This window comes from Planococcus citri, chromosome 5, assembly GCF_950023065.1.
Source record: "Planococcus citri chromosome 5, ihPlaCitr1.1, whole genome shotgun sequence".
NCBI lineage: Eukaryota > Metazoa > Arthropoda > Insecta > Hemiptera > Pseudococcidae > Planococcus > Planococcus citri.
In genome coordinates, this window is record NC_088681.1 from 26,257,672 (window position 1) to 26,282,025 (window position 24,354).

The following is a 24,354-nucleotide window of genomic DNA, read 5'->3' on the forward strand; positions in this document are numbered from 1 at the left end:
ATAGATGTTGGATTTTTGAGGATTCACGATTCAACGTTATTTTATAACAACTCTTTTGAAGTTTCTATCATTTCATTTTTCTATCGTGAAATAAATTTTAATTTCCTCAAATTGAATTGTGCAGTGAGTTAAATGTACTTTAAAAATTGCTCAATTCCATAAAATTGCCGCTGTAGCCAAAACATTAGCTTCATTGCATTTTTCAGTTATCGGTGTTTCGAGCATGACTGATAAAACCCTTAATTTCTTCTAGTTATATTGTCAGTTTTGAACAACTAACCCAAAAATGACATCTTCCAATTCTCCGGCAGCTCTCGAATGCCAGGTAACGTATAAACTAATCTAATTGTGATTTTCTAATGAGCATATTAGTAATCTCGTTGTTATCTGTTCCAGAGCTTACAATTCCGGCAGTTGTGTAAACTGCAAACGAGGCAAGATACTTCGAAAAATGTCTACAAAAACCGTACCAATTTACTGGCTACATGTAGTTCTTACGGGTTGATTTTTGTCGGAGAAGTATCCGGTGTAAAAAGTAACTCGATTTCTCCTTACTAAGTACATATTTAGTCTAACTGACGCAGATATTTATACGAGTGATTTCGTTACAGTTATTCCAAGCGGAAAAGTCTACGAAAATAGTCATAATTTCAATCCGAAAAATGTACTGTCGAGTTATTTGCATAGGAACATTCCGTTACCTTCTGCTCCTACCCACATAGACGTTAATGCCGATCAACAGCTTCTTAGTGTAACGTATAACATACAGGAAACACCTTTTTTGAGGATATATAACATCGATTCGGTCTTCAAACAAGTAATTTTGCATTGGTTACCACGGTTTATCGAAGAAAACGAAGAGTTTCTCAAATGTGTTTGTTACTTTTACAGACTTTATCGGTTCGAAACGAAGTAAGATTATCTTCAGTTGCTGGTACTCGTGTTAACGATTTGATGTGGAATCCGGGTAATCCTCAAATGTTAGCGTGTTGCATTTCTGACGGTACGATGAATATTTACACGTTTGGAGCTGGTTCGTCTTTTGATTTCAAAGGGTTACCGAAAGAATCAAACGCGACGTAAGTGTTGTTTGCTTTCATCGAGTATAATAAATGAACGAATAAACTTGATGAAATCATTTCACAGGTGTGTTTGTTGGAGTCCTAAAGGCAAACAAATAGTTGTCGGTAATATCAACGGTTTTCTAACCCAGTACACTCCGGAGCTGAAAGCAATGAAGAACTACCCTCCGCCTAGTGGAATTTTCACGAAACCTTGCACCATTACTAGTTTGAAATGGTTATCTCCGTTTCAGTTTCTTGGCGTTTATAATGGTCAAGAACAATATGTTTCTAACGACGAGGTTTCTCAAGTCCATATCGTTGTTGTTAACACTCCGAAAAATGCGCCGGTTACTTACGTAAATTACGAAGATATATGCTACAGTAGTGGCACCCTACGTCCTACTCAGTTTTATTTTCAACACGTGCCTCAATGGTAATTTGACATCGTCGACGTTGAGTTATAATTTCAAACAATCGTAAATGTAAAAATTGTCTTTCGTTTAGGAATACCGTATTTGTTGCTTCTGCGAATGCTATGGAAGTAGGTGTTTTGGGATTTTCGCCGGATGAAAATTTATGGTATCAGTGGAATTTGGACGATTCAGCTCGTGTCGTTTTACCTATGAACAGAGCGGATGAAACATTCCCTATCGGCGTAGCTATCGATTATAGTTCTCATATTCAGACACCTATAGGTAAATTGGTAGAAATCGTTGTATAGCTAGTATTTGAATAGTTATTAATTTATCGCTGTTTTCAGGTGATCAAGTTGTCCCAATGCCTGTATTCACCATATTGAACGACGAAGGATTGTTATGTTTGTATTTGGTGAATAATTTCGTACCAAATTTACCTCCAGTTTGTACAAATCCCAATCCACTTCCAAGCTTACAATATTTCTCATCCGAAGACGTATCTAATCAAGCTAAAATCGAACCGGTGATATCTCAAGTAGCACCAGCTGCTCCTTCTCCTGTACCTACGCAAGCTGCAACTCCACCTCAAACGTCTATTCCTCCTCAAACTAGCATTCCTACTGCGACAACTCCTCAAATAAATTTCAGCAGCGAAACCGGATCGTTTCCTACGACTGGAATGTCGTTCAATATGAATCCCATATCATCTCGTAAGTTTTTGAAATTCATGCGAAATTGAAATTAATTTTTTTCAAACTAATTCTGTATCATTTTTTCGACAGCTTTGAGTAATTTCGGTGTTACGTCGACTTTTGCAAGTGTTAGCCCTAGTGTATCGATTGGTCAGATGAACAGTGGATCTCAATTTGTACGTAGAGTCATCTTTCGTGTTTTGAATTACTTTTCTAGTTTTAATTATGTGTACTTCGTAGGGTTCTGTATTATTGAATCAGAAACCAGCTTCCCAGTTCCAGCAGCAACAACAGCATCAACAACAACAACAGCAGCAGCCTGTGATTACAGCGACTAGTTCTTTAGCTGAAGTGCGAAACGATGTACCAAACCCTCCTGCTTCTGCTACTGCTGCGACGATCAATTTTGGTTCTGCAATTCAACAAACTCAGTCACCTCAGATTCAAGGCGAAGGTATGCACAATGCTTTTATTAATAATTTCACTCGTTCGTCAACTCAAGTTTTTTTTCTTTCGTTCGTAGATGCGAATCAAAAAATAATTAATTTACAAAAGAAACGCGAAGAAGCGCTTAACAATTTGAAGAAGAAAGCTGCTGCTTTTGAAAGTGAAATTCAAGAATTCAAACAACTCACTGCTAGTATTCAGGTATGACTGAATCTACATTCATTTGAATCTACTTCTTTCGTCCAAATTAATTTTAAAATTTATGCGAAGGTTCAAAGCAACGGTCGTCCGTGTGAAAATATCATCTCTCAGTTGGAAGCGAATAATAATAATTTGAAAGAACTCAACGATAGTGCTCGTAACGAAGTAGATAACTTGAAAACATTCATTATTGAAGTTACAGCCTGCGTAAAAGATGTAAAATCCAAATATTTTCTTCTAAATAATCCTGGGTAATTTCTAGTCATTTACTTCGCCATCAGAACGGTTTCAATTTGAATAAAAATGTTATTGAAAAATCATGTATTTCCGTTTACCATAGGTACCGTTCATTATCCGCAGCCCAAGCTCTCGACCCAGCCAGTGTGAACGCTCTGAAAAATATTGAAACAAATATACGCTACATTCAGAGTCAAATCGAATTAGCTGATAAGAAACTAGATGAAATGTGGTTCAAGTTTTGCGAAGATTCGCCTGAGTGAGTCCCGATACAATAAATTTTGCAACCTGAAAATACGAAATCTTCAATTAATCCGAATTCTGTGATTGCGAATTTTCAGGTCGGTGACAAAAATTCCAAAATTGGAAAACATCTATCGAACAATCGTAGTGCAGCAGAAAATTCTCAAAATTCGTAAGCTCGAAATGCAATCATTGGAGAAAAAATTGAAGAAGTTGAGATACCAAATGTCGTTTGAACCTTCGTCCAACAGTATCAATAACGAATATAGCAACAGATCTTTTGAAATTCCTCTTCTATCAGAGTAAGTTTATACTGTTGCGAAGTTTCGTCCACTTTTTATCCGATTTTATATTTTTTATTTTGTCTTTTCGCAGAGATCAAGCTCTAGCCGAATTAACCAAAAACGTATTGAGCTTAGGAACGAATTCGGCTAACCAACTAGATCCGAATAGTATATCTGAAAAATGCGTCAAGGAATACGCGAAACGATTTCAATTGAGTTTCAGTAAACAAGCAAAATTGCAAGAATTGTACGGTACGCTGGACGCAGTGAATCATATTCGTTCAGCCAAATTGGAACGTTCGAAGAAGAATTTATTGAAGAGACATTCTAAGAGTATCAGCGCGCCAGAATCTGCTGTAGAGAACCCTTCTCAACAATTCGTCTCGCCTGTCAGCTCTGACGATGACGCAGCTGGCAAAAATACACTCAGCAGCGAACCTTTACAAGTAGCGTCTTCGACTCCGAAAAAAACTGGCACTAGAATGAATTTCAATTTGGAATCAACGTTTATCGAAGAACCATCGGCTATTACTGAGCCCGAAGTTGTTCCAAGTATGACATTAAAGCTTTCTTCATCTGTATCAGCGTTTAGAGTTGATAAACCTGACGCTGAAGTTGCAAAACCCATCGCTGTGGTCTCTTCAGTCGACAAGGAGAATGTAGAGAAACCGATCGGTATGGTTTCTAGTACACCGATAACATTCAATTCATTTAATCGAGCTTTTCAAACATCTAATCAGACGACAACAACCAGCATCGCCGCTACTACGAGTGCTCCATCGCATAGTGCATTCTTCGGTATGAAGCTTTCTACAGCCACTACGACCAGTACTACTAATACAGTGGGATCTTCGCTATTCGGTGGATTGAAATTAGCTCCCAGTACAACATCTAGTTCGATCGGTTCGCCGTTATCTTCTGCAGCTCCGGCCATGGGAACGTCTCTGTTCGGTCAAAATTTCGCCAGCAGCGTAGCCACTAATATGAATGTTTTGAAAGATGTTACCGGTGCTATGAATCTCACTCAGAAAGAAATAAAACCGAAGGGTTCGTCAACTTCAAGCGCCTCTAACCTTACTCCTCCTACAACTAGTTTATTCGGGGCTAAACCGAGCCAACCTAGTCAAATCAACAATGCTCAAACAGCATCGCCAGTTACTAGCCCGGCAACAACTTTGGCTGCCGATAAACCTGCCGAAGAAGTGAAACCTGCTGCGACTTCAGCTCCAGCTAATATACCGGGCCTGGTTACCATCGCTTTCACCGCACCTAGTGCACCAGCTACGGTTGCCAGCCAGAGTTCAATCTTTGGTAAACCCACCGCCACCGTTGTCTCTTCCGCCGCACCGGCGATTCCATCGACTGGTTCGTCGATTTTCGGATCAAGTTCTTTGTTTGGTAAAGCGCCAACGTCATCGTCTGCTGACACGATCAACTTCGGAGCCGCGTTCTCGTCTTCGAGTTCTATATTCGGGACAAAACCAGCGTCGCCGACTGCAGCAGCTGCTACTGCAGCTCCGAGTACGCCTACGTCTACCAAAAGTAACGTATTTACTTCGTTCAGCTTCGCTTCCAAGCCCACTACTACCAGTGGAGTAACTATATCGGAAATTACGTCGGAGAATACCGCCGAAGAGCCTTCCAGCACGAGTGAATCCACTACCAGTGCCACCGCCGCCATCAATACTTTCAGTTTCGCCAACCCTCCGTCAACGGCGGCTACTTTCGGAACCCCTGTATCGCAAGCTGAACCGAACGACGTGTCTGTTTCGATAACCCTGACACCGACCAGTACTCCAGTCTATGGATCTCCGAGTACACCAATTAGTGCGGTTAGTTCGACCACTCCGACTTTGGTTACGCCACCATTGACATCTGCACCAGCTCTAAATACTCCGCCGGCCAGTTCGGCCGCATTCGCTGGCTCGTTTTTCGGCGGATTAAGTATTAGTGCTACGACCACGACGGCTGCTTCGACTAGCTCGATATTCGGCAAACCAGCTACCAACACGAGTTCTGTATTCGGCGGTGGTAATGTGTTCAGTCAGAAACCAAGCACTACGACGACTCCTTCAACGCCATCTAAACCGATATTTGGAACCGGAGGATCATTATTTGGTCAAAGTGCACAACCTAGTCAGGAAAATAAAAGTATATTCGGACAGCCGGCTGGGCAGGAGAATAAAAGCGTCTTTGGGATACCTCAAAATACACCAGCTAATCAAGAGAATAAAAGTTTATTCGGCGGCCAAAATACACCAGCTAATCAAGAGAATAAAAGTTTATTCGGTGGTCAAAGTACACCAGCTAATCAAGAAAATAAAAGTTTATTCGGCGGCCAATCTCAAGGTGGTTTTCAATCCAGTACAGGGCCTGTATTTGGTACTAGCACAGGCGGTGGCTCGTCCATATTTGGAACTAGTAATACGTTTTCTGGAATGGCTGCTACAACTCAAAGCAATACGTGAGTGTGATTTTCCCAGATTACGAATTGTCGAGATATTTGTCTAATGGTGATTTTTTTCCTCGTTAGGTTCGGGTCTGGTGCCGGTGGCGGATCTCTTTTTGGTTCTAACGCATTTAGCAATACTACTCCTAATTCTTCCTTCCAAGGTATGTAATTACTCAACGATTCAGTTTCTGTTTTTAGTTTTATTTATCGCTGGAAATTATAGAAATATGAATCACGTTTTTTAGGAGCTACTCCTGCAGGATTTGGTTCACCTCCTAGTTTTGGAAGTACCGTTCAGCAGCAACAAAACACCGGTGGATTCGGATCTCCGCCTGCATTTTCAAGTAAGCGATCGTAAAGTTTCTAGCGATACGAAGTTCGACGAACAAAAATACCTATGATTTATTTTGTTTCAAAAGGTGTTTTTAATAAACCTGCTGGTCAGTTCTCTGCTTTTGGAAGTGCTCCGTCGTTCGGTGGTTCTCCATCATTTGGAAGCAGTCCTAACAAATTATTTGGTCAAAATACACCCGCAATGGGTACGTACTTGAATGAGGAAGTTTTCCTCCAAATTGATGATATTGATTAGTCGTACTAGTCAGTAATACGTACTTATTTCTATGTTTAGGAGGATTTGGTGGTGCTACTCAGCAGCAACCCACTTCGTTTGAGAATTTAGCCAATGATCAAAATACAATTGGTTTTGGAAACCTGGCTCAACAGCAACCTACGGCAGGATTTGGTTCTCCACCGTCGTTTGGAGCTGCGCCGTCTCAACCAACATTTGGTTCTTCCGGTTTCGGGTACGATTTGAAAATCATTACAAATTATATGGTTTAAAATCGACAAGTTGCTTATTTTATTGTGTTTCTGTTTTAGTGGGCAATCGTTCAGTAGTTGGCGTTGAATGAGCTACCATAGTTAATTGTGATTTACTTGTTTGTGTCCGAAAGATGATTCCTTCCTTTGGTGATATCAGGATATATTGTAAAGTTGATATTTTATTAATTTTTTATACATTATTTACGTAATGAAATCATTGATTTGTTTTTTTTATTTATTAAATCATTCTGTCAATTGCCTGTATCAAGTTCATTTAAAAAAAAAGAAATAAGAAAAAAACATGCGTATATTTATTTGAATCTTAATTCTACAATAGGTAGGTACAGGTGAAAGTGTGTTTGATAAAATTCGTGTTAGGTTTACAAAAAGTCTTCAAAATTTAAATCTGAACAATCAGTCTTGAATATATCTTCCATTTTTAGGTTTTCTGTTGCATTGATGACTTCATTTTTGATTTCATGCTTCTGCGAAATTAATTCTTTCTCGTAGGATTGACTGACAGGAATTTGAATATTGTCATTATTGCCTCTGTCTTTATCGTAAGCGCTACCAAGAGAATCGAAGAAATGATCGAGTTCTTCGTCTATAACGTCACGTTTAGGAGTTCGATCTGTAACATGAATATTTTCAATAAGTTCGTGCCGGATGCTGTTTAGTTTTAGTAGCTACTTATAATTGAATACAAATGAAATCTTACCTAATATATAGCCAGTTGTATTCGAGTCTTTGTTGAATTTTACGAGGTTCCCTTCAGCATCAGTCAAAAAATAAGTGCACTGGAAACAAAATATCAATAAAATATAAATGAATAAGAAAGGAAAGCATATTAGCATGATGAAACTTACCGTTTTATCTTCGCAAGTGTATAGACCTTCTCGACTTTTGTAAAACACAGCGACTAAATGATTCTTTTGGCCTTTTCCAGAACACAGCGGGCACAGCGTCTCTTCAGAAGTAATCATGTTTTCTCATTAAATAAAAGTGGACCTAAAAAAGTATGGTTTTCAAAAGTTTTTCCTGGTCTCGAAATTCGAAAAATAATTATCAATTTTTCGTTCGCCGAACGCCGACTTTCGAACTTGTGATAAGAAAATTACGTAAAGTTGTGTAATTTCAACGTAATTACTGCTAGACAGCAATGACCAAAAAAGTAGCAAAAATCCAAAAATTTATTGTCTCAACTCAAAGATCTCGACTTTGTCAGTTTGTCGAGTGTATTTTTTTATTAAGTAAGGCAATCTTCAATTTTTCATGTCCTCAACTGCTTGACCTCTCAGAGGTGTCAACTTCATACTTGTATTTTAATTTTTAATTCAGTATTAGCTGGAGCTGGAGTCATGAAATGGAATTGAGGAAGAAGAATATGCTGATACTTTTCTTTTTGAAAAAAACAAAGCCCTCCTTTCTCCTTGGCTTTTTTCAACTTCGAATCGCTTCTTTAACGAAAGAGCAGCCGGGCTTGCTAAAGCTAAACTTGCAAGTTGCAGTGAATCACAAGATGTAAAAATAAAGACTACTAACATAATGATCATTAAACTTTATTGAAACAGTAAAGTAACTGAAGGAAAAAAAGCGAGCAAGATAAAAATAAAATTCGACATTTGCAAACAGACTCGTGTTTCGTTTCATAATAAATATATATCGGAATATGAATAAGACCCGGCCATAAAAATGTATGTAATAAACACACAATGGTAACTCAAAAAATTATATAAATAGGTACCCAATAACCCGGCAGTATTTAAAAATAAATAAATCACGTAGCACGATTAGGCTGCTGACTCGTGAAAGTTCTCACAGTCAAAGTATCGTCCGCAGAAGACTCATTCGAATTATCTAACCTCATTCGAGGCAAAAGTCTAAATCCGCGAGCGATACTATCTGTCCCGGCATCATCATCTCTATTGGAAACATTCGATCGATCGTGTCGGTGTCCCGATAACATCGATTGATAATAATGTAGCTCTCGAGTTGTTAATTCCCTGGCATCTGAACCAACTTTGAAAACGGGTATTTGTCCGGAATATCGATTATTTTCCACCGGATGATTCGAAAAATACTCCTTCTAAAATGGAAATTCGATTAGTTTGACAGTCGGTATCAAATTATATGGACACATATGGGCTATTTACCTTGGCGATTTTGTTACCATCGAAAATAGATTTCTCTTTTTCGTTATAACGGAATTTTTTCTGTTTATTCGCATTTGCACGCTCTTTAGCGATATCAGGAACGACCTTTCACATGAAAAATTGGAAATTAATACTAAGCACGTACACTATAGGTATAGACACTGTCAGGTACAGTGTCTATAACGTACACGTAAGTTAGTATATGACTGTTGAAGAATTACTGACTTGCAAAGGTTCATCGGAAATTCCAACTGGAATAACGTCTCTCATAATAACACTCAATTTATCCATTACTTCGGCAGCGGTCATTCTGAAATCAGGTTCTAAAACTAGTAGTCTTCTTATTAAGTGAATTATGTCAGGATTCGTTCGATTGCTGAAATAAAAAAATGCGACAATGAAAATAAACTGTCTAGTGTTTAAAAATGGTACAGAAAGGACCCCAAAATACCAACCAAGGAAATGAATAATCAACAGCTTTAATCTTATTGAATAGCTGCGTAGGACTAGAATCATAAAATGGAAACTGCCCGTAAAGCATCGTATAAAAAACAACTCCTAATGCCCACATGTCGGAAGGTTTCCCTAGAAATTAACAAGTATTAATCATAAAATTGGTCATTTAAACAAGCTACTTATACAAACTTTTAATTTATAAGAGATGAATTTACCTGTATAAGGTTTCCCACATAACACATCTGGGGAAATATAAGCAGGAGATCCTCTTTGATCAGTCAGTAAATCATTCTCGTTCACTAGTTGCTTACCTAAGCAAAAATTAGTTATGGTGATTTTATGAGTGTGCTGATGCAGAATGAAATTACCCAGTTTCAAATCACGATGAACGATATTTTTCTGCAAACGTAGATAAAATTCATTATTGAAAATTCCAACATAAAATATAATAATTTCAGTTAGATTAAAATCACTTACTCGATGTAGTTTTTCGACAATTGATACGATATTATAAAAAATGACCAGAGCCTCGCGTTCTTTGAGCTTTTTCTCTTTAATTACATACTGTTGTAAATTAATATACGGCGTTGATTGAACATCGAACTCGTGGGCAGTAAGGCAATCTAATACTAAACAAAGACGCTTCTTAATTTTACCAGTGAACACTATTTGTCCGGCAGAGTCGACTTTTTCTTCGAGGGCATAGTCCTACAAGAAAAAATTGAACAATATCAATCAGGGTTGAAAAAATAGGCATAAAATCAGCATGTAGATGAGAAATTTACCTTAAAAAATCCATGATGATGAATTACATCCGGCTGATCGTGCAATAAGGATAATAACGAATACTCCGTATGAAGAAGCATTTTACCCTGACGTATATCTTGGGTTTCTTCTTCACCTTCAGGCAACGTTAAAATCTATAAAATTGTAAAAGAAAACATCGATTATTGATCAATAAAAAAGGAACTATTCTATTCTACGATTACTTACCTTCAAAGAATAATATTTATCAGTTCCTTTCTTACGAGCTAAACATTGTACAATACTACGAACAGGTGAAAACCCGAACGTAGGTCCTAATAAATAAGGCCCGGCAGATTTAGATTGATATTTATTAACTGGAGTACCTTCGGCAGGCACTGAAAACATCGCATTTAATACACAATAACTTATAAATGAATCCACAAGTAGCTAAATAATTCTGAAAACTCAACTCACCAGGAAAGTAATGCTGAACAGACGATTCGCTGGGGCTGACCTCTACCTTGGCCTTTTTCCCCTCGAATGTGGGTACACCCACGACAGTCTTGTTATCGATGAAATTTTCATTATTTTCGAAAATTTCATACGCCAAAGAAGAATCATCATTTTGGTTTAGATAAACACGTCTCAAGTCTTCATCTCCGGTGGAAAAAAGTAATTCACTATCTTCGTTGTACATTTGAATAGGTAACATTCAACAACCTATCGTCTAGGAACCTACAGAATTCAGAAATTTATTATGTAAGTGAAGGTAGATCCGGTTGGTAATCTTTCTCAATACACGATTAAAAAAATTGAAAAATGACTCACCATCGTGAATACTATGTTCTGATCTGAATAGTGAGGCGTTTTCACTCGAAGCTCCGAGGTTCAATTCTATCGAAAGACATTCTCATTAGAATTTGGCAAAGGACACAGTTGATTGTTGGACTTGATCAGTAAACTTGAATCTGAAATGAGGGCAATGTAAATAATTTCGTCAAATAATCAACATTACAAATAAAATGTCAATAGATGAGTAAAATAAAACCATGAAACTCACCGAAATGTCAACAATTGGTGATCATATTAGGTACATCAGATTGAACAATTTATCGAGCTTCCATCAACTTTCGAGCTTTTTCAATTCGACGGACAATATTTACGTCTCCGTCTCCACCCTTCACTCCTCCTAACACGGATGTTGATTTGATTTTCTCATCCGTTCAGTTTAATTTTTATAAAAACAAAAAGTACAACACTGTTTTCAAGATGTGTAGTGTAAAATTGAAGATGTACAAATTCGTTCATCTTTCTACTTTTTATTTAAAAAAAATTAAAAATTAAAAATCACGAAAAATATGAATGAAAATTGAAATCAAAATTGAAACGAATTTACTTAAAATGTAAATTAATATTGCAAAGGAAATACCCAATGCAATTTGCATGGATCGATCAAAATAAATTGAAACTGGCCAAAAATTTACAACGAAATAATTAGGTAGTTTTGCAAGCTGCTAGACACGAAGTAGAATTACCTGGCAAGAAGTACCAAAAGGAAGTGTTCAATTTTAAAGTTTTAAATCAATCTGCGTATTTTGAGGTGTATCTAAAGAAATAAATTTCACTTCCAGACAATGCAAAAAATAACGCATCCTTCAGGTTATCTGACTGAGTGATAGAATACAAATGTGAAATAGTAGGTAAGGTCCAGTACAATCAAAATTACAGGTGTCCACTATCTTTAAGGCATCTCAACTACTATTTGGGCGCGAAATAATTTTCCTCGATTATTCAAGATGAAAATACAACTCTTAGTTACCTAAGAGAAGTACCTAACGAGCTCAGAGGAACCTCAGGAGTGTGCAGAAATCGATTTGAACCAATTTTTCTTCAAAAGTAAGAGACTAAGAATACCCTCAAGGGAGTCCAACACAAAATTTTTGGCAGCCAGATTGTGAAATTACGGGTTCTACAAGGCCCACATAAGGGTCCAAAGGTCTTGAAATTTTGATGTTTGCTCCAATACCGCCAATAAAAAAATGAAAAACTTGCATAAAACAGTCAATGTTGTAATTCTCAAGATATACCTAAGCGTCAAAATGTCACAGAGCCCATGAGGTGTTTTTTCGACCCAAAAATGATTAAAAAATGCGATTGAGTAGCTACAATTTTGGGAATCATCTTCTCTGGTTACAAATCGAATTTCTACTAGTTCGGGTATGATTTCGAATTTGTGCTTCCAACGGGTATTTTTTGGGGCTACAATTTTCAATGAATTGCCCAAAAATGGTGGAAAAAAGTGATTGGGCAGCTAAAACTTTGAGAATCATCTTTTCCTGTCCCAAATCGAGTTTCCTGGGGTTTGGGCGCGATTTTGAGTCTGCGCACCCAAAAGGGTATTTTTTGAGCCCAAAAATTTCAAAACTTTTAAAATTGTCTGAAATTGGACAATTTTTTGAAAATTATGAGCCCAAAAAATACGCGTTGGATGTGAGCTCCCAAAGTTGAAAAAATTAAGGAAAATTAACTCAAAAAACCTATTTTTCAAGAAAAAACTTTCCTTCAGCTCGATCCTACAAAAATAATGCTGATTTGGTTCATTTGGTTTCATACATATGTACTATGGAAAAAAGTAGAAAAAAAATGGAACGAAAGATTCATACCTACTTTTATATTTTATGCCTCATTTACTTCTGTAAACTTTCTCACCAATTAAACAAATCGAAATCACTCAAAAAATGAAAAAATATATACCTATTTTGAAATTGAAAATATGAAAAGTTTTAGCTGCAAAATGTAGGTATATGAGTATTACAATGTAAACAGGAGAAAAGAGATGAAGCATCAAATAATTCGATGCCCACTACCACAGCTCCTTAACTAATCTTCAAATCTTCAGAATGAATAAAACAGACGAATACAACAAACATACCATTTATTGAAAGCAAAATGTTAGTATTAAAAAAAAAAAATCTCATAGGAATGCATCAAGTGAAAAAAATTGAAAAACTCATTACAAAAAGCTACCATTTATACGATACTAAAATAATACAGAACCATAGCTGCGTACTGCGTTCTTTCTTTTAAAATTAATAATATTATAATTGAGTGATCGAGCATTTTTAGTCTCCTTATAAAATACTGGGATGTAAAAAATTTTAATTTTATGTTAAGGAGGTTATCGATATAAAAAAATAATAGAAGAAAATGACCATATCACTAAAATATCACATAACAATATAACAACATAAGCCTAAAATCGAGTGTAAATTGCATCAATATCAAACAAACAATTAAACGAATATATATCAATTACAAATTGTAATATAATTTTCAATATTCGCCAACATTAAGTAGGTATTCATAATCTGTTCAGATGAAATGAAAAGAACGACGAAAAATATTCCAATACCTCATAGAACTCCATTGATACTTTAATACGACGATGGTGATGAATGTATACCTATCTGTCGATTTTTCGGTACAACTATCATCACCTCATTACGAATACGTCATTATTGAAAGGCACCTTGGACGGATAAAAAATTTAACCACATTATACGTGTGTTTGTTCGGAATGTTCAGGAGTAAAATAAACATCACAAAAATACATTTTCAACCTCGTACCCACACGATAAAGTCGACCAGAGTATATAAAATTACCAGCTAAGTAGCGTAACTAAATATACAAAAATAAAAAAAAAATTAATAAATGCGAAAAATTGAAAAGTAAAGTTCAGTCCCGTTGTTCGACCGATAAGTGTAACTTATTAATAATTTTGAACACATTTCGTAAAACATAAAAATTAAATGGAAGACATACTCGTATGTTTTTATGCCGGCGGAAACGACAGATTTATCGCTAAGTAAACGAAAACCTATAAACACGCCTTTATACTTTTACGAACGAAACTCGAGTATTTACGAGTGATATTTCAATACTGGTATTATAATAATCTTAGGAAAACAATCAATATTCACGTCGAAGTAGCGAAACGACCGCGTTCGATGAATTTTTATAGCTCGTAATTGCGTTTCAAACACTAAATGGTATTTTGTTCAATTGCACGCGAACTTCTCTGCTATGGTCATCTTGATTTGTAATCACGACGTAATGTACTTTTCCAGTAGGTGCGATAGAATGTCGACAGTACAACGTTGTGTATTTCACGCTTAAAAATATCAAATATATAACGAGGAAAACTAAAATTGAGAAAAATAAATACTTGGTATAAGGATGAGCACCTTCGTACGGAATACGATTTATACATTTAGACGAATTGAAATCTTTTAAAAGAATAGGATGAGGATCTCTGAAATAATGGCAAGAAATACTTTCGTTATTTCTCACAATAACTTTGGTAGTTTTTAACCAAGAATACAAATCATTTACGCTACAATCGCAAGTGAAGTTATTTTTATGAATATCCAAGTTGAATTCGCGTTTTTTCGCAAACGAATCGAATGTGTTCAAATCTTCACGACTAAAATGACTGATCTGATTATATTGCAAGTCTAAATAACGTAAATTTTGCAAACATTTTAAATCGAAGTTAACGTTCTTCAATTGATTGTTACCCAAATGCAAATCCATTAAATTTTGCAAATCGCAAAACACACGTTTATCGGCAAAACTGCTGATTTCATTTTGTTCCAAGTGTAACTTTATGAGCTTCGTTAGATTACTATTGATGAATATACTATGGAGCTCTTCTGCTAAATCTGCCGATGTGTTGTCCAAAAATGCATCGGTAAGGTGCAGTTCTCTCAAATTTTCAAAATTTGAAAATACCCTACGAAACATATAAAATACAAATTAGATTAAATAGGATTAGGATTATACTTCTCGGGTCGGGTATTCCTAGCGACCTACCTAGGGTGAGAATTATTCGTCAAAGTGATTGAATTATGATCTAATATGAGTCTTTCGACTACAGGAACATGATGAAATGTTTTCCCTTTGATTACTTCGATTCCATTGTCTGTCATGTCTATGACTTTCAACTTGGTTAAATTTTTATCTGAACCAAAAATGTTTACTGGTAATACTGGCACAAAATTTCCTTTGAAAATGAATACCTGAAATAAAGTTGAATAGGTTAGTTTCAAGTTATACAGCTAAAACACACAAACCAGCTATTTCGTAAAAGACGTATGTAGGTACCTCAGTTTCTGTGGGTAAATTTTCCAGCAATTCAACCGTCCTTGCATCAATCCCTGCATTGGTACAATCGGTGACATACATATTTTGATCGTAATACTGCTTAATACCGCATTTACAAACACTACAGAGATCTCCATAGATAGAAGGTAGTAATGAAAACACTAAAAAAAAATACAACATCGTGATGCAAACGTTGTAAGACGAACTTGCAAAAAGCATATTTACGATTTAAATTTCAAACAAAAAAATACTGAAGTATGATTCGTTACAGAAATAGGTCATTGAAAAATCACACATAGTGATTATTTTCTGAATCAAAAACGTTATTTGAAAGAAGTCGAGAGTTTTCTAAAAACTATTGAATAAAAATTAACAAAAATTCGACTTCCACTGGAAAAATATCAGTCACTGATATCGTTTGTTTTCTTTATCGAACTTGGATTGGCAACTACTGGAAACAAAACCGGTTTCATGGCGATGTTAAATTCGATCGAGTCGTTCAAGAACGAATCAAAGCTGCAGTGTTGTATAGATAATACAACTTGAAACATTTTTTCCCATTTTCTTGTTCTTGAATTTTTCTACCTCAAAATTTTGAGAAAAAAAATGTACGAATGAGCGTATTTATCGTTGAGCGTTGACTTGACCATGTTCGTGTCTCAATTCACGACTTTCAAAGTTTCAATTCAAGAAACCAACCAAGACCTCATTCAAGATTTGGATCAAATGAAGTTGAAGAGGCAAATTCGAAACACAAATTTCATCATTTTGACGAAATAATTTGATTTTGATATCAGTACCGCAATAGTTTTGGTTTTGATTCCATCAGTTGATCAAATTTGCTTTCAATTGGAGCTTCACATTCACAAGACGATTCCTACTACAACTTCAACTCACGAAATTGACAACGCTAAAATGAAAGTTCCTAACACCTCAAAAATAAATAACAACAGATCAACTCACGAAATTGACAATGCTAAAATGAAACTTTTATACACCTCAAATAAGTAACAACAGGTCGACAAAGTGAAAAGTTTAATTTATGGGATAACAACGTTATGCCTCAGCTTGTTTATTCAATTCAGCCAAAAACGCTTCTTTTCTATCGGCGATATTCTGTTTGCGTTCTTCAAGAGTCAATTTAGCAGCATTCCATCTCTTCTTCACGATCTTAGTCTTGTCCTTTTCGGATGGTTTGCGAAGTGGATCAGCGCGAATGGCTTCGTGAGCTTTCGTGTACAGTTGTTCCAACTAAATTAAAATCAAACAGATCAATAATATTGAAAAATCACGAATTTATAAAAAGAACGCAAAAATACTAACGTCATCGGCGGTAATTCCGAGCTTGATGTACTTGGAAAATTGTTTCTGATACGCCTCTTCGTCGTCTTCTTGCAACTGACGCATGTAATCAGCAACGTGACCACCGAAGATGTGTTTACGGTGAACTTCAGCGTCGTAAGATTTCGCTTCGGCGCTATATCCCGGGAAACGTTTTACGCTGCGAAACAAACCACAAAGTTAGCCAATCTATCGAAAAACAAGTATATCGCGATACTTATAGATGACACGAACCTGTGTGGGATATTAAGTCCGCCGTCGACAGCGCCTTTCATAGCTCCGAAAACACGAGCTCCGGTACTGGTTCTGGTTAAACCGACATCCAAATTGCAACGGAAAGCGTTGGGACCACCTTCTACGGCTTCAACCTCGAATTGTTCGGCGGTTACTTCCGTGCATCCTTCGTACAAACGATCTAATCCGATTTTTTTCAACAACTGAAATACAATTTAAAGGCACACGTTAGATTTAATCAACACGAATGTTGGAAAGACGAAGCAAATACTTACTCTACGGGCTACCAAAAGACCGGTACAGTACGCAGCAGCATAATTGGTAAGACCAACTTTGATACCGTAGTTTGGGAGTTCGTTACTGTACGCGGCACAAACGACAATGTCACCAACGATACGCGAGTACGCGATCTGCAATAAGAATGATAGGTTGAATTCCACTCGAACTGAGGGAATGTAAAGTAAGACAAATTTATTCGTACCTGACAAGTAATGTTGGTATTTGAGAAACGGACGATTAAACGGTATTTCGGAGTAGCGTATTTATTCTTGTCTTGAACGACCAAGCGTTTACGAGCGTAATAATCGGTTTTACCTTCACGACGCCTCTTGAATTTGACTTGGTATCTCTTGAAGTATTGTTTATTCTTGACAACTTTAACGAAACCCTGGAAAGAAACGCAATACAAACATTACAGTCTAGTTAGTTTAATACATAGGTATAAGTTAACAGGACACGGTGACCATTCTCTCTAGAAGAAAACGATGTGTGGAGGATACTGAGCGGTGTGTTAGAAATCATACATTTACTTACCATTGTGTTTTAGGAAAGTGTTATTCAAGTATCTCAACTCTAAAACACGACAATGGTGCTGGTGGAAACTTGGCTGTTGATAATAAAATCCCTACAGAAATTATTATAAAAAGTTGTTGAAATAATTTCACATTTCACTACAATTGCCACCGAACTAGATTTTCACAACGTGCATTCTTTACCGAAAGTGACGTACAACATGAATCGAGGAAGGAAATTCGTATTCAGATGATTATCATATTGAGTATCGTTAAACACACCTTATGGTGAATACGTTATATGTTTTTTTAAAGCGTAATTTTGCAGATTGTGTTTTTGAAAATCAGTCAACCAGCGCTATAGGCGGAGAAAAATGAAGTAAATCAAACTTGCGCATTGCGCATGCGCATGGATTTGACAAATTGATAACAAAAATTTTTGATAACGAAAAAAAAAAAAAACATCAAAAATTTTGAAAAAGTGAAATACTCAATAAAAATTCGAATTGAACAATTTTATACGTTGAAAATGCAAAATTTTGGAAGAATTCTCCATCGTATATTGAAGTACGAAACACCAAATTATGTCACGAACCGACAATTAGCAGTTTTTTCAAAGTCTTCTGCAACTTTGCACTCGTATTTTCGAGATGACACGCTCACCGGTAACGCTGAGAATAATTATGGAATAGATTTCTTGAAGAATTTCATGATGTTTCCATCGCAGATTCGTTGGAAAAGTTTAAATCAAATTCGTAGACCAGGGGTGAGTTACTTGATAACATTAAAATAGCACGTCAATCGACATCTACAGCTATGTTTTGTTGGGTCTGTTGTCTTTACTGACTACCGTCAAAACACTTCGAAATTTTGACGAGCGATTCTACACAATGCAAGTATGCTATCTATTTTTTTTTTTATATATATACGCTCGTAGGTACTTTCTAGTGTCTACATACATACACGGTAATGGTAATCTTCCGTCTGTTCTCACCAAGAGGAGTACATACGAATATTCTCCATTTTCAAGTTTTAAATTCAACAAAATCAAATTTTAAAAGTTCCATTTCTCAATCATCAAATTTTAAAAGTACGTACTCCCCTTGGTGAGTTCAGACGGAGGATTACCATTACCGTGTATGTAGACAGTACCTACGAGAGTATATATAAAAAAAAAAATTAAAAAAAAAACAGAGAAAGGCGTGTATAATTTTCAAAAATAAACAACTCACGGTAAATTTGAAAATTATGTGAAGGTACTCTTACTTGCACTGCGTAGAACTCGCTCGTAAAATTTTCGAAGTGTTTTGATGGTAGTCAGTAAAGACAACAGACCCGTTTTGTTTTAATGAGTATTTTAATGATATTTTCCAGTCAAAATCATCGGAGTACGAAAGCGGTTCTGATTCAGATTCGGACGATGATATTCCGCAAGAAACACATGGATCTAAAGTAGTTCAAATCCAAACCGATTCTCTGCGCTGTGACTTGATTTTGAAAAATGGGCTTACAATTTCTAGAAAGTATGATTATCATTTTTTTGTTCGCAATTTTGAGCCGCTCAACTGATGACACTTTTTAATATTGTAGTAAATTAGAAACGTATTTTTACGAAGGGCGTATTAGAATCAACGGATTGAAGATAATGAAAAAAAGCGTCAATGTAAGTCAAAAATTATTGCAACTTGCTATATTGTTAGTAGTATTACTTCTCAAGTTGTTATCTTATTTACTCACAGTTTCTCTTTTTTTTTAGGTTGAATTACGAGACGAAGTAGACGTAATCAAGAAGTTCGACGAAGAAAATCCCGAGCTGCTTCATGTCGGAAGGGTTGAAATTCTCAAAGCGAAACCATCCGGTGACTTTATTCTCATAACTGTTCGAAGATTTAAGAATTTACTCGTACCGAATTACGAAAAAGATCCTTGGGTAGAAAAAGTTCCTGAGAAAGAAAGTGAAGAAAATGAGGAAAATGAAAACGAGGCTGAGGCGAAACCGAAGAAAGATAAAAAGAAATAAGATATTATACATTCGCAGATTTATCGCATGTTTATTTAATCATACGTTATTTGTTGTTGTAAATAAATTGTACGAAAATTATGTGCATATTTATTTAATTCTCCCAATAATTACACCTTTTCGAATAACAAAATAAATATTATGGTAACACATTTTTAATACGGGTTTTACAATGTTAAAAACAGAATAAATCGGAAGCTCAAAAATTATAAATACGCTAAAATTACCACGTTCTTATAACATAATGGAACTCGACTATAAAAATATTTTAAAAATTGAAACAGTTGAATTGTTCGATAGGCCGACAATCGTGTTAAACTTAGTTAATTTTATAAAATAGAAATAAAATACACAATTGAAAATTTAAAAGTAAAATATTCCGCACCAGTAAAACGAAAATAGATAGTTAAAATTAACCCATTTCCCTCCTCGTCTTTGGTAAAATTAAAAGTACACTTTTCTACGACGATGACTAGTGAAACAAATCCCCACACGAATAGAAATTTAAGCTAAAGCCGACGCGGGCAATGAGCTATGCTTCGGTTTGGTTTTATTTAAGAAAACTCTAATACAACCATTGAAATCGGCGCTCACTAAAACGTATCCTTGCGCTCCTTGGGTATGCTGAGATAATAAAGGATCGTCGCTTTGCGCTTCAGCTTCTTTCTTTTTTTCTTCCAGCTGTTGAATAATTACACTCGGATTGGGAGCGAAAATTGCGCAAGTAACGACCGCATTGTGAGCTTTGATACCTTCCCAGAAATCGTTTCGATCTCTTCGGACAGATGGGAATTTCGAATAGTCGTGGTGGGTTTTCCATATATAAATGCTTTGGTTTTCTGATCCGCATACGATGAATTTACCATCGTGGCTGAAACTTGCTTTAATTTGACTGCTTACGTTGACATATCCTATAAAATTTTAATCGGATCAGATTTGTACTAAATTACATAGAAAAAACAGGAGCGAAAAAGTGTTATGCATCAACTTACCTTTATATTTACAAGATAAATTCAAGTCGATTAAATCGTACAATCGAATTCTACTATCGTTCGAAGTGACTAAAATCTTATCTTCGCCAGGCATCGGTTCTATTCCGCTGATTTTACGACCTCTGGAATTTTTTCCTCGAGTTGAACGAACGTGAATTTGGGTATGATATCGAAGCTGGTCGGTGTTATAAAATATACATCGTCCGTCGTACGATCCAACAACGGCGAATTTTCCATTTTGGCAAAAATTAGCCGCAGTAATTAATTTAGTCGAACCATCAATTTCCGTCCACACGGCTACCTTTTTATCGGGAATGTTCCACAGTCTGAGTTTGCCATCCAAGGAGCCACTCAAAAAATATCTATCGTCTTTCGGTAAGAAACAAATGGCGGTAACGAAATCGATATGTTGAAAACAACACAAACATTCTTTTCTAGAAATATGCCATAAACGAACAGTTTTATCCATCGAGGACGAAAGAACGAAATAATTTTTAGACCAAGATACGTCTAATAAGTCCGAAGTATGACCAGTATACGTGCAAAATGGTTTCGGCATAAAAGGAGTATTTTCGTCGGCTCCGGATGATCCAGCACCTTCGCCTAAGGTTGAATTCGGATCATCGACGGAATGTTGAGACACTAAAGATTCTTGCGACGGAGTTGGCGATGATTTTTCCGCGTTGTACTTGGTTCTCATCTCTTGAAAGTAAGTATACGCGCTGCGTATTACCCAAATTCTCAAGATACGATCTTGTCCCGCGGTAGCTAACAATCTTCCGCAAGATGAGAATTTCATACACCAGACCGGACCAACGTGTTCTCCGCTGAATTCCTGCAAAAAGTTGGTACATTGAGTAACTATTGATTGAGAAATATTGAAGCATTGCAGTTTGATATTTACCTGGACATGCTGTAGGGCTAAAAATTCAAAGGGACCTTTATGACTATTCGATGCACGTAATTTGAAGGGTTCATTTTGTTGGTTAACGTCGTCACGAATATCTGTAATGTCTTCTTTGTGGCGAACATGCGATACTTCTTGAGCGATAGTTTTAGCTTTGCTGACAGTCTTACGAACAGTTGAGCCGAGGAATCGTTTTAATTTAGCGGTTCGTTTCATCACAGTTACCGAATCTTGATCGCCGTCTGTAGTAGTGGCGAATGATTTTTTACTATCTATACTTTCTTCGTCGGATTCTTTCCTTTTCTCTAGACTCGAATTGCTGACGTATTCGGATGTTAGACGCATTATGTGAAGGGATAAAGGATTCATGCACTGGGGTAATTTGTCTTCAGCTATGCTCAATGGAACTCGTTCTCCGGTATCTAAATTCAATACCGTAACTTGTTCTAATATTTCCTGCAAAAAAAAAAAACAAAAAAAAAATAGAATACAAATACGATGCAAAAATGTTATATTTCAAATCTACCATATCAGTGAGCTGTTTTCCGGAATCGGTTCGTGTTCTTACAAACATATTCAACTGTTGAGGGATCGAGTTCTCGTCGCCGGTGCTTTTCCGTCGTTCTTTATTGCGTTGTGGGCTGACGCCGAATCTTAAACCTAGTCCAGCTCTTGTGCCACCAACACTATGGCTACTCGCAGAAGATAACGGATACGTGCTGCTATTTCTTGCCAGACTAGAGCTACAATTAGAGTTTGGTAAGGGGTAGGTGCCACTTCCACAGCAAGCAGAAAATTTATTTTTAGAAGGTTCGTAAACTTCGTTTGGGCTATCGATACTTTCTGCTCGTTTACTTTCATCATCCTGGAAATTCAAGTATTTTATAAAAAACGAAGGAAAACTAATTGTACCTAACCCCACAAGTTGTTCATTTATTTACCTGAGGTTTAACGACATATTCTCCTTTCGAAGCCAATTTTATATCTAATGAATGTTCTAATTCTTTGGTTAAATTTTCAATAGTTGTTTGGGAATTATACATAGGAATGTTCTCCTAGAAAGTATAACAAATTTAAAATGATTATTTATAAGATTCAAATGAGATGAGAAAATCAAATCACTAGGATTCGAAAATTACCTTGCTCGAAGCAATTGAAACAGATTCTGAACGTTGCAAAGGCACAGTCACCGATTGCTGTAGAGCAGCTTTGAGCTTCTTTTTACGTCTAGGAGGAGCGACCGGCGCTGGTTCCGAAGTAGACTGCGAAGGTGGCGTTTCCGGACGAATAAAGGAATTCGAATTCTTTGTACTGGCTATCACATCTGGCTCTTGTAATTTGGGTAAAGAAGAGGACGACGAGTCTTGGGGTGTTTCTTCGATTTTTTCCACAGATGGTTTTCGAGTTGGTTTCACTTTCTCCGATGGAGCCGTGTTTTCAATTAGAGTATCCGTTGAACCGGTAACTGTAGCAGGTTGTTCTTCACGATTATCAACTGCTAAGTTAAAATTGAATCATTATTATTAGCTATAATCAATCTAAAGTCTTTTTATGGATCAATAAATGCGTACTAATTTGTTCCGAATTTCCGCTAAGTATACGTCCCACACGTCCTAAAGATGTCATACTCTGTACCGAAAGCGTATCGTGTTCTATGACTCTGAATGGATGTAACATTTTATTCGAAGGACCAGTGAACACATCGTCAACTGAAGATACTTGACTGTCCACAGGAGAGTTATTACTGACTGCGCCGTCTTCTTCTTCGTTTTGCATACGTTGACGTAACTCCTTAAATTTGTTCCAGCTGTTTTTGTCTTTTTGATTATTACTCAACGCATCCTAAGAATTTATTCAACAAATCAATATAGTTTTTGAGATTCAATATTGAGGAAGAGATAATGATAAGCGAATACCTTTTTATTGGCATCTTTAGCAGAATGAGAAGGCCTTAAAGTTAGGTCCGAGGTGAATTCAGAATCCGATGATAACTTAGTTGATCGTCGAGCAGGTTTAACGAAGACATTTTGCTGCTGTTCGTTTTCTTTTTTGGTTACTGGGCTACTTTAAAAGACACATATATTAATTAAATACGAATCTCTCGTATGGTAAAATTATAATGAAATTAATTACCTATTGCTTTCTTCAGCGTCGAAAAATTCTTCATTATCGCTGCTACTGGACATTATGAAGTTGTACAAGATGACGGAAATTTATTGAAATACTAGCAAAGCGATAAATTGAAAAACATAATAAATTTACAGACGATTTACGTTGCAGAAAAACAGAAAAATACATCAAAAATTTTCATTTTTCCTGAATTACGTTCACCAAGATAACAAATTTTATCACAATTCAAGGATATTATTCCAATGTTTTCATACTGGATAACGAAAACTTTCAAATAAAATTCGGTATTTACGGTAATTTCGAAGTGGTAAATCTGTAAATAGGCTCAAATACCGGTAATTTACAGAGTAAAAACAAAACCTGGTGATTTAAAGTTCATTCAACGCTCCTATAGTTGACATTTTTCCCAAAAGATAGCGCTAATCGCAGATTTTCAATGAAAGATTGAAAAACCAAAGAAGGCAAAGAACAAGGCATCGTACACAAATTCGAATGAATTTTAATTACCTACTTTTCGGCGTTAGATTTCACAAGAAACGAATTTTATTCGCAATTTTACGA

The 24,354-nt window shown here is 36.2% G+C and overlaps 7 protein-coding genes across 9 annotated transcripts; 2 read left to right on the top strand and 5 right to left on the bottom strand.

Annotated features, from left to right (window-relative positions):
• Position 1: 1 nt before the first annotated feature.
• Positions 2-7,115, top strand: LOC135849358 (nuclear pore complex protein Nup214-like). Its single transcript, XM_065369750.1, has 19 exons — positions 2-325; positions 397-535; positions 612-817; positions 892-1,079; positions 1,147-1,497; positions 1,569-1,759; positions 1,825-2,190; positions 2,263-2,348; positions 2,413-2,626; positions 2,696-2,820; positions 2,890-3,071; positions 3,161-3,316; positions 3,399-3,602; positions 3,676-6,048; positions 6,118-6,197; positions 6,282-6,380; positions 6,456-6,575; positions 6,665-6,839; positions 6,916-7,115. The coding sequence occupies exons 1-19, from the start codon at positions 287-289 to the stop codon at positions 6,941-6,943; spliced, it is 5,322 nt and encodes a 1,773-aa protein (XP_065225822.1). The 5' UTR covers positions 2-286; the 3' UTR covers positions 6,944-7,115.
• A 32-nt stretch (positions 7,116-7,147) lies between these two features.
• On the bottom strand, positions 7,148-7,964 carry LOC135849360 (uncharacterized). The gene is made up of 3 exons (XM_065369752.1): positions 7,725-7,964; positions 7,577-7,655; positions 7,148-7,489 (listed from the first exon to the last, which is right to left on the bottom strand). Exons 1-3 carry the CDS (start codon positions 7,839-7,841, stop codon positions 7,239-7,241), a joined length of 447 nt encoding a protein of 148 aa, XP_065225824.1. The 5' UTR covers positions 7,842-7,964; the 3' UTR covers positions 7,148-7,238.
• Positions 7,965-8,401: 437 nt separating this feature from the next.
• On the bottom strand, positions 8,402-11,426 carry LOC135849359 (serine/threonine-protein kinase 40-like). The gene is made up of 11 exons (XM_065369751.1): positions 11,275-11,426; positions 11,043-11,182; positions 10,689-10,949; positions 10,461-10,609; positions 10,253-10,387; positions 9,945-10,175; positions 9,683-9,866; positions 9,467-9,596; positions 9,237-9,387; positions 9,012-9,116; positions 8,402-8,944 (listed from the first exon to the last, which is right to left on the bottom strand). The coding sequence occupies exons 3-11, from the start codon at positions 10,924-10,926 to the stop codon at positions 8,636-8,638; spliced, it is 1,632 nt and encodes a 543-aa protein (XP_065225823.1). The 5' UTR covers positions 10,927-10,949; positions 11,043-11,182; positions 11,275-11,426; the 3' UTR covers positions 8,402-8,635.
• Positions 11,427-13,132: 1,706 nt separating this feature from the next.
• On the bottom strand, positions 13,133-15,884 carry LOC135847525 (trophoblast glycoprotein). The gene is made up of 3 exons (XM_065367086.1): positions 15,379-15,884; positions 15,088-15,293; positions 13,133-15,007 (listed from the first exon to the last, which is right to left on the bottom strand). Exons 1-3 carry the CDS (start codon positions 15,595-15,597, stop codon positions 14,251-14,253), a joined length of 1,182 nt encoding a protein of 393 aa, XP_065223158.1. The 5' UTR covers positions 15,598-15,884; the 3' UTR covers positions 13,133-14,250.
• A 512-nt stretch (positions 15,885-16,396) lies between these two features.
• RpL5 (ribosomal protein L5) lies at positions 16,397-17,952 on the bottom strand. The gene is made up of 6 exons (XM_065367087.1): positions 17,767-17,952; positions 17,435-17,620; positions 17,229-17,363; positions 16,954-17,156; positions 16,702-16,879; positions 16,397-16,629 (listed from the first exon to the last, which is right to left on the bottom strand). Exons 1-6 carry the CDS (start codon positions 17,767-17,769, stop codon positions 16,435-16,437), a joined length of 900 nt encoding a protein of 299 aa, XP_065223159.1. The 5' UTR covers positions 17,770-17,952; the 3' UTR covers positions 16,397-16,434.
• Positions 17,953-18,178: 226 nt separating this feature from the next.
• Positions 18,179-19,845, top strand: LOC135847527 (mitochondrial transcription rescue factor 1). The gene is made up of 4 exons (XM_065367088.1): positions 18,179-18,510; positions 19,119-19,267; positions 19,335-19,407; positions 19,501-19,845. The coding sequence occupies exons 1-4, from the start codon at positions 18,274-18,276 to the stop codon at positions 19,762-19,764; spliced, it is 723 nt and encodes a 240-aa protein (XP_065223160.1). The 5' UTR covers positions 18,179-18,273; the 3' UTR covers positions 19,765-19,845.
• Positions 19,842-24,009, bottom strand: LOC135847522 (WD repeat-containing protein 44). Of its 3 annotated transcripts, none has more exons than XM_065367081.1 (9): positions 23,797-24,009; positions 23,580-23,724; positions 23,235-23,505; positions 22,803-23,161; positions 22,605-22,718; positions 22,190-22,528; positions 21,661-22,119; positions 20,757-21,591; positions 19,842-20,675 (listed from the first exon to the last, which is right to left on the bottom strand). In XM_065367081.1, exons 1-9 carry the CDS (start codon positions 23,847-23,849, stop codon positions 20,269-20,271), a joined length of 2,982 nt encoding a protein of 993 aa, XP_065223153.1. In that variant the 5' UTR covers positions 23,850-24,009; the 3' UTR covers positions 19,842-20,268. The 3 variants fall into 3 exon arrangements, with proteins under 3 accessions (XP_065223153.1, XP_065223152.1, XP_065223151.1); XM_065367080.1 differs by having other exon boundaries at positions 22,803-23,158; positions 23,580-23,727; XM_065367079.1 differs by having other exon boundaries at positions 23,580-23,727.
• Positions 24,010-24,354: the final 345 nt, after the last annotated feature.

Bases quoted from the DNA above. Each gene is read 5' to 3' on its own strand.
- LOC135849358 (XM_065369750.1), top strand. From the start codon at position 287: ATGACATCTTCCAATTCTCCGGCAGCTCTCGAATGCCAG. The intron at 326-396 runs GTAACGTATAAA...TATCTGTTCCAG, and splicing joins CGGCAGCTCTCGAATGCCAG to AGCTTACAATTCCGGCAGTT. The intron at 2,627-2,695 runs GTATGCACAATG...TTTCGTTCGTAG, and splicing joins ACCTCAGATTCAAGGCGAAG to ATGCGAATCAAAAAATAATT.
- LOC135849360 (XM_065369752.1), bottom strand. From the start codon at position 7,841: ATGATTACTTCTGAAGAGACGCTGTGCCCGCTGTGTTCTGGAAAAGGC. The intron at 7,656-7,724 runs GTAAGTTTCATC...TTTTGTTTCCAG, and splicing joins ACACTTGCGAAGATAAAACG to TGCACTTATTTTTTGACTGA. The intron at 7,490-7,576 runs GTAAGATTTCAT...TTCATGTTACAG, and splicing joins TACAACTGGCTATATATTAG to ATCGAACTCCTAAACGTGAC.
- LOC135849359 (XM_065369751.1), bottom strand. From the start codon at position 10,926: ATGTTACCTATTCAAATGTACAACGAAGATAGTGAATTACTTTTTTCC. The intron at 10,610-10,688 runs GTGAGTTGAGTT...CGATGTTTTCAG, and splicing joins TGTTCAGCATTACTTTCCTG to TGCCTGCCGAAGGTACTCCA. The intron at 10,388-10,460 runs GTAAGTAATCGT...ACAATTTTATAG, and splicing joins ATAAATATTATTCTTTGAAG to ATTTTAACGTTGCCTGAAGG.
- LOC135847525 (XM_065367086.1), bottom strand. From the start codon at position 15,597: ATGCTTTTTGCAAGTTCGTCTTACAACGTTTGCATCACGATGTTGTAT. The intron at 15,294-15,378 runs GTACCTACATAC...ACTTTATTTCAG, and splicing joins ATTTACCCACAGAAACTGAG to GTATTCATTTTCAAAGGAAA. The intron at 15,008-15,087 runs GTAGGTCGCTAG...TATGTTTCGTAG, and splicing joins ACGAATAATTCTCACCCTAG to GGTATTTTCAAATTTTGAAA.
- RpL5 (XM_065367087.1), bottom strand. The intron at 17,364-17,434 runs GTACGAATAAAT...TTCTTATTGCAG, and splicing joins ATACCAACATTACTTGTCAG to ATCGCGTACTCGCGTATCGT. The intron at 16,630-16,701 runs GTTAGTATTTTT...ATTTTAATTTAG, and splicing joins TCGGAATTACCGCCGATGAC to TTGGAACAACTGTACACGAA.
- LOC135847527 (XM_065367088.1), top strand. From the start codon at position 18,274: ATGCAAAATTTTGGAAGAATTCTCCATCGTATATTGAAGTACGAAACA. The intron at 18,511-19,118 runs GTGAGTTACTTG...GATATTTTCCAG, and splicing joins ATCAAATTCGTAGACCAGGG to TCAAAATCATCGGAGTACGA. The intron at 19,268-19,334 runs GTATGATTATCA...TTAATATTGTAG, and splicing joins GGGCTTACAATTTCTAGAAA to TAAATTAGAAACGTATTTTT.
- LOC135847522 (XM_065367079.1), bottom strand. From the start codon at position 23,849: ATGTCCAGTAGCAGCGATAATGAAGAATTTTTCGACGCTGAAGAAAGC. The intron at 23,506-23,579 runs GTATTCGCTTAT...ATAAATTCTTAG, and splicing joins CTAAAGATGCCAATAAAAAG to GATGCGTTGAGTAATAATCA. The intron at 20,676-20,756 runs GTAAGTTGATGC...AAAATTTTATAG, and splicing joins TTTATCTTGTAAATATAAAG to GATATGTCAACGTAAGCAGT.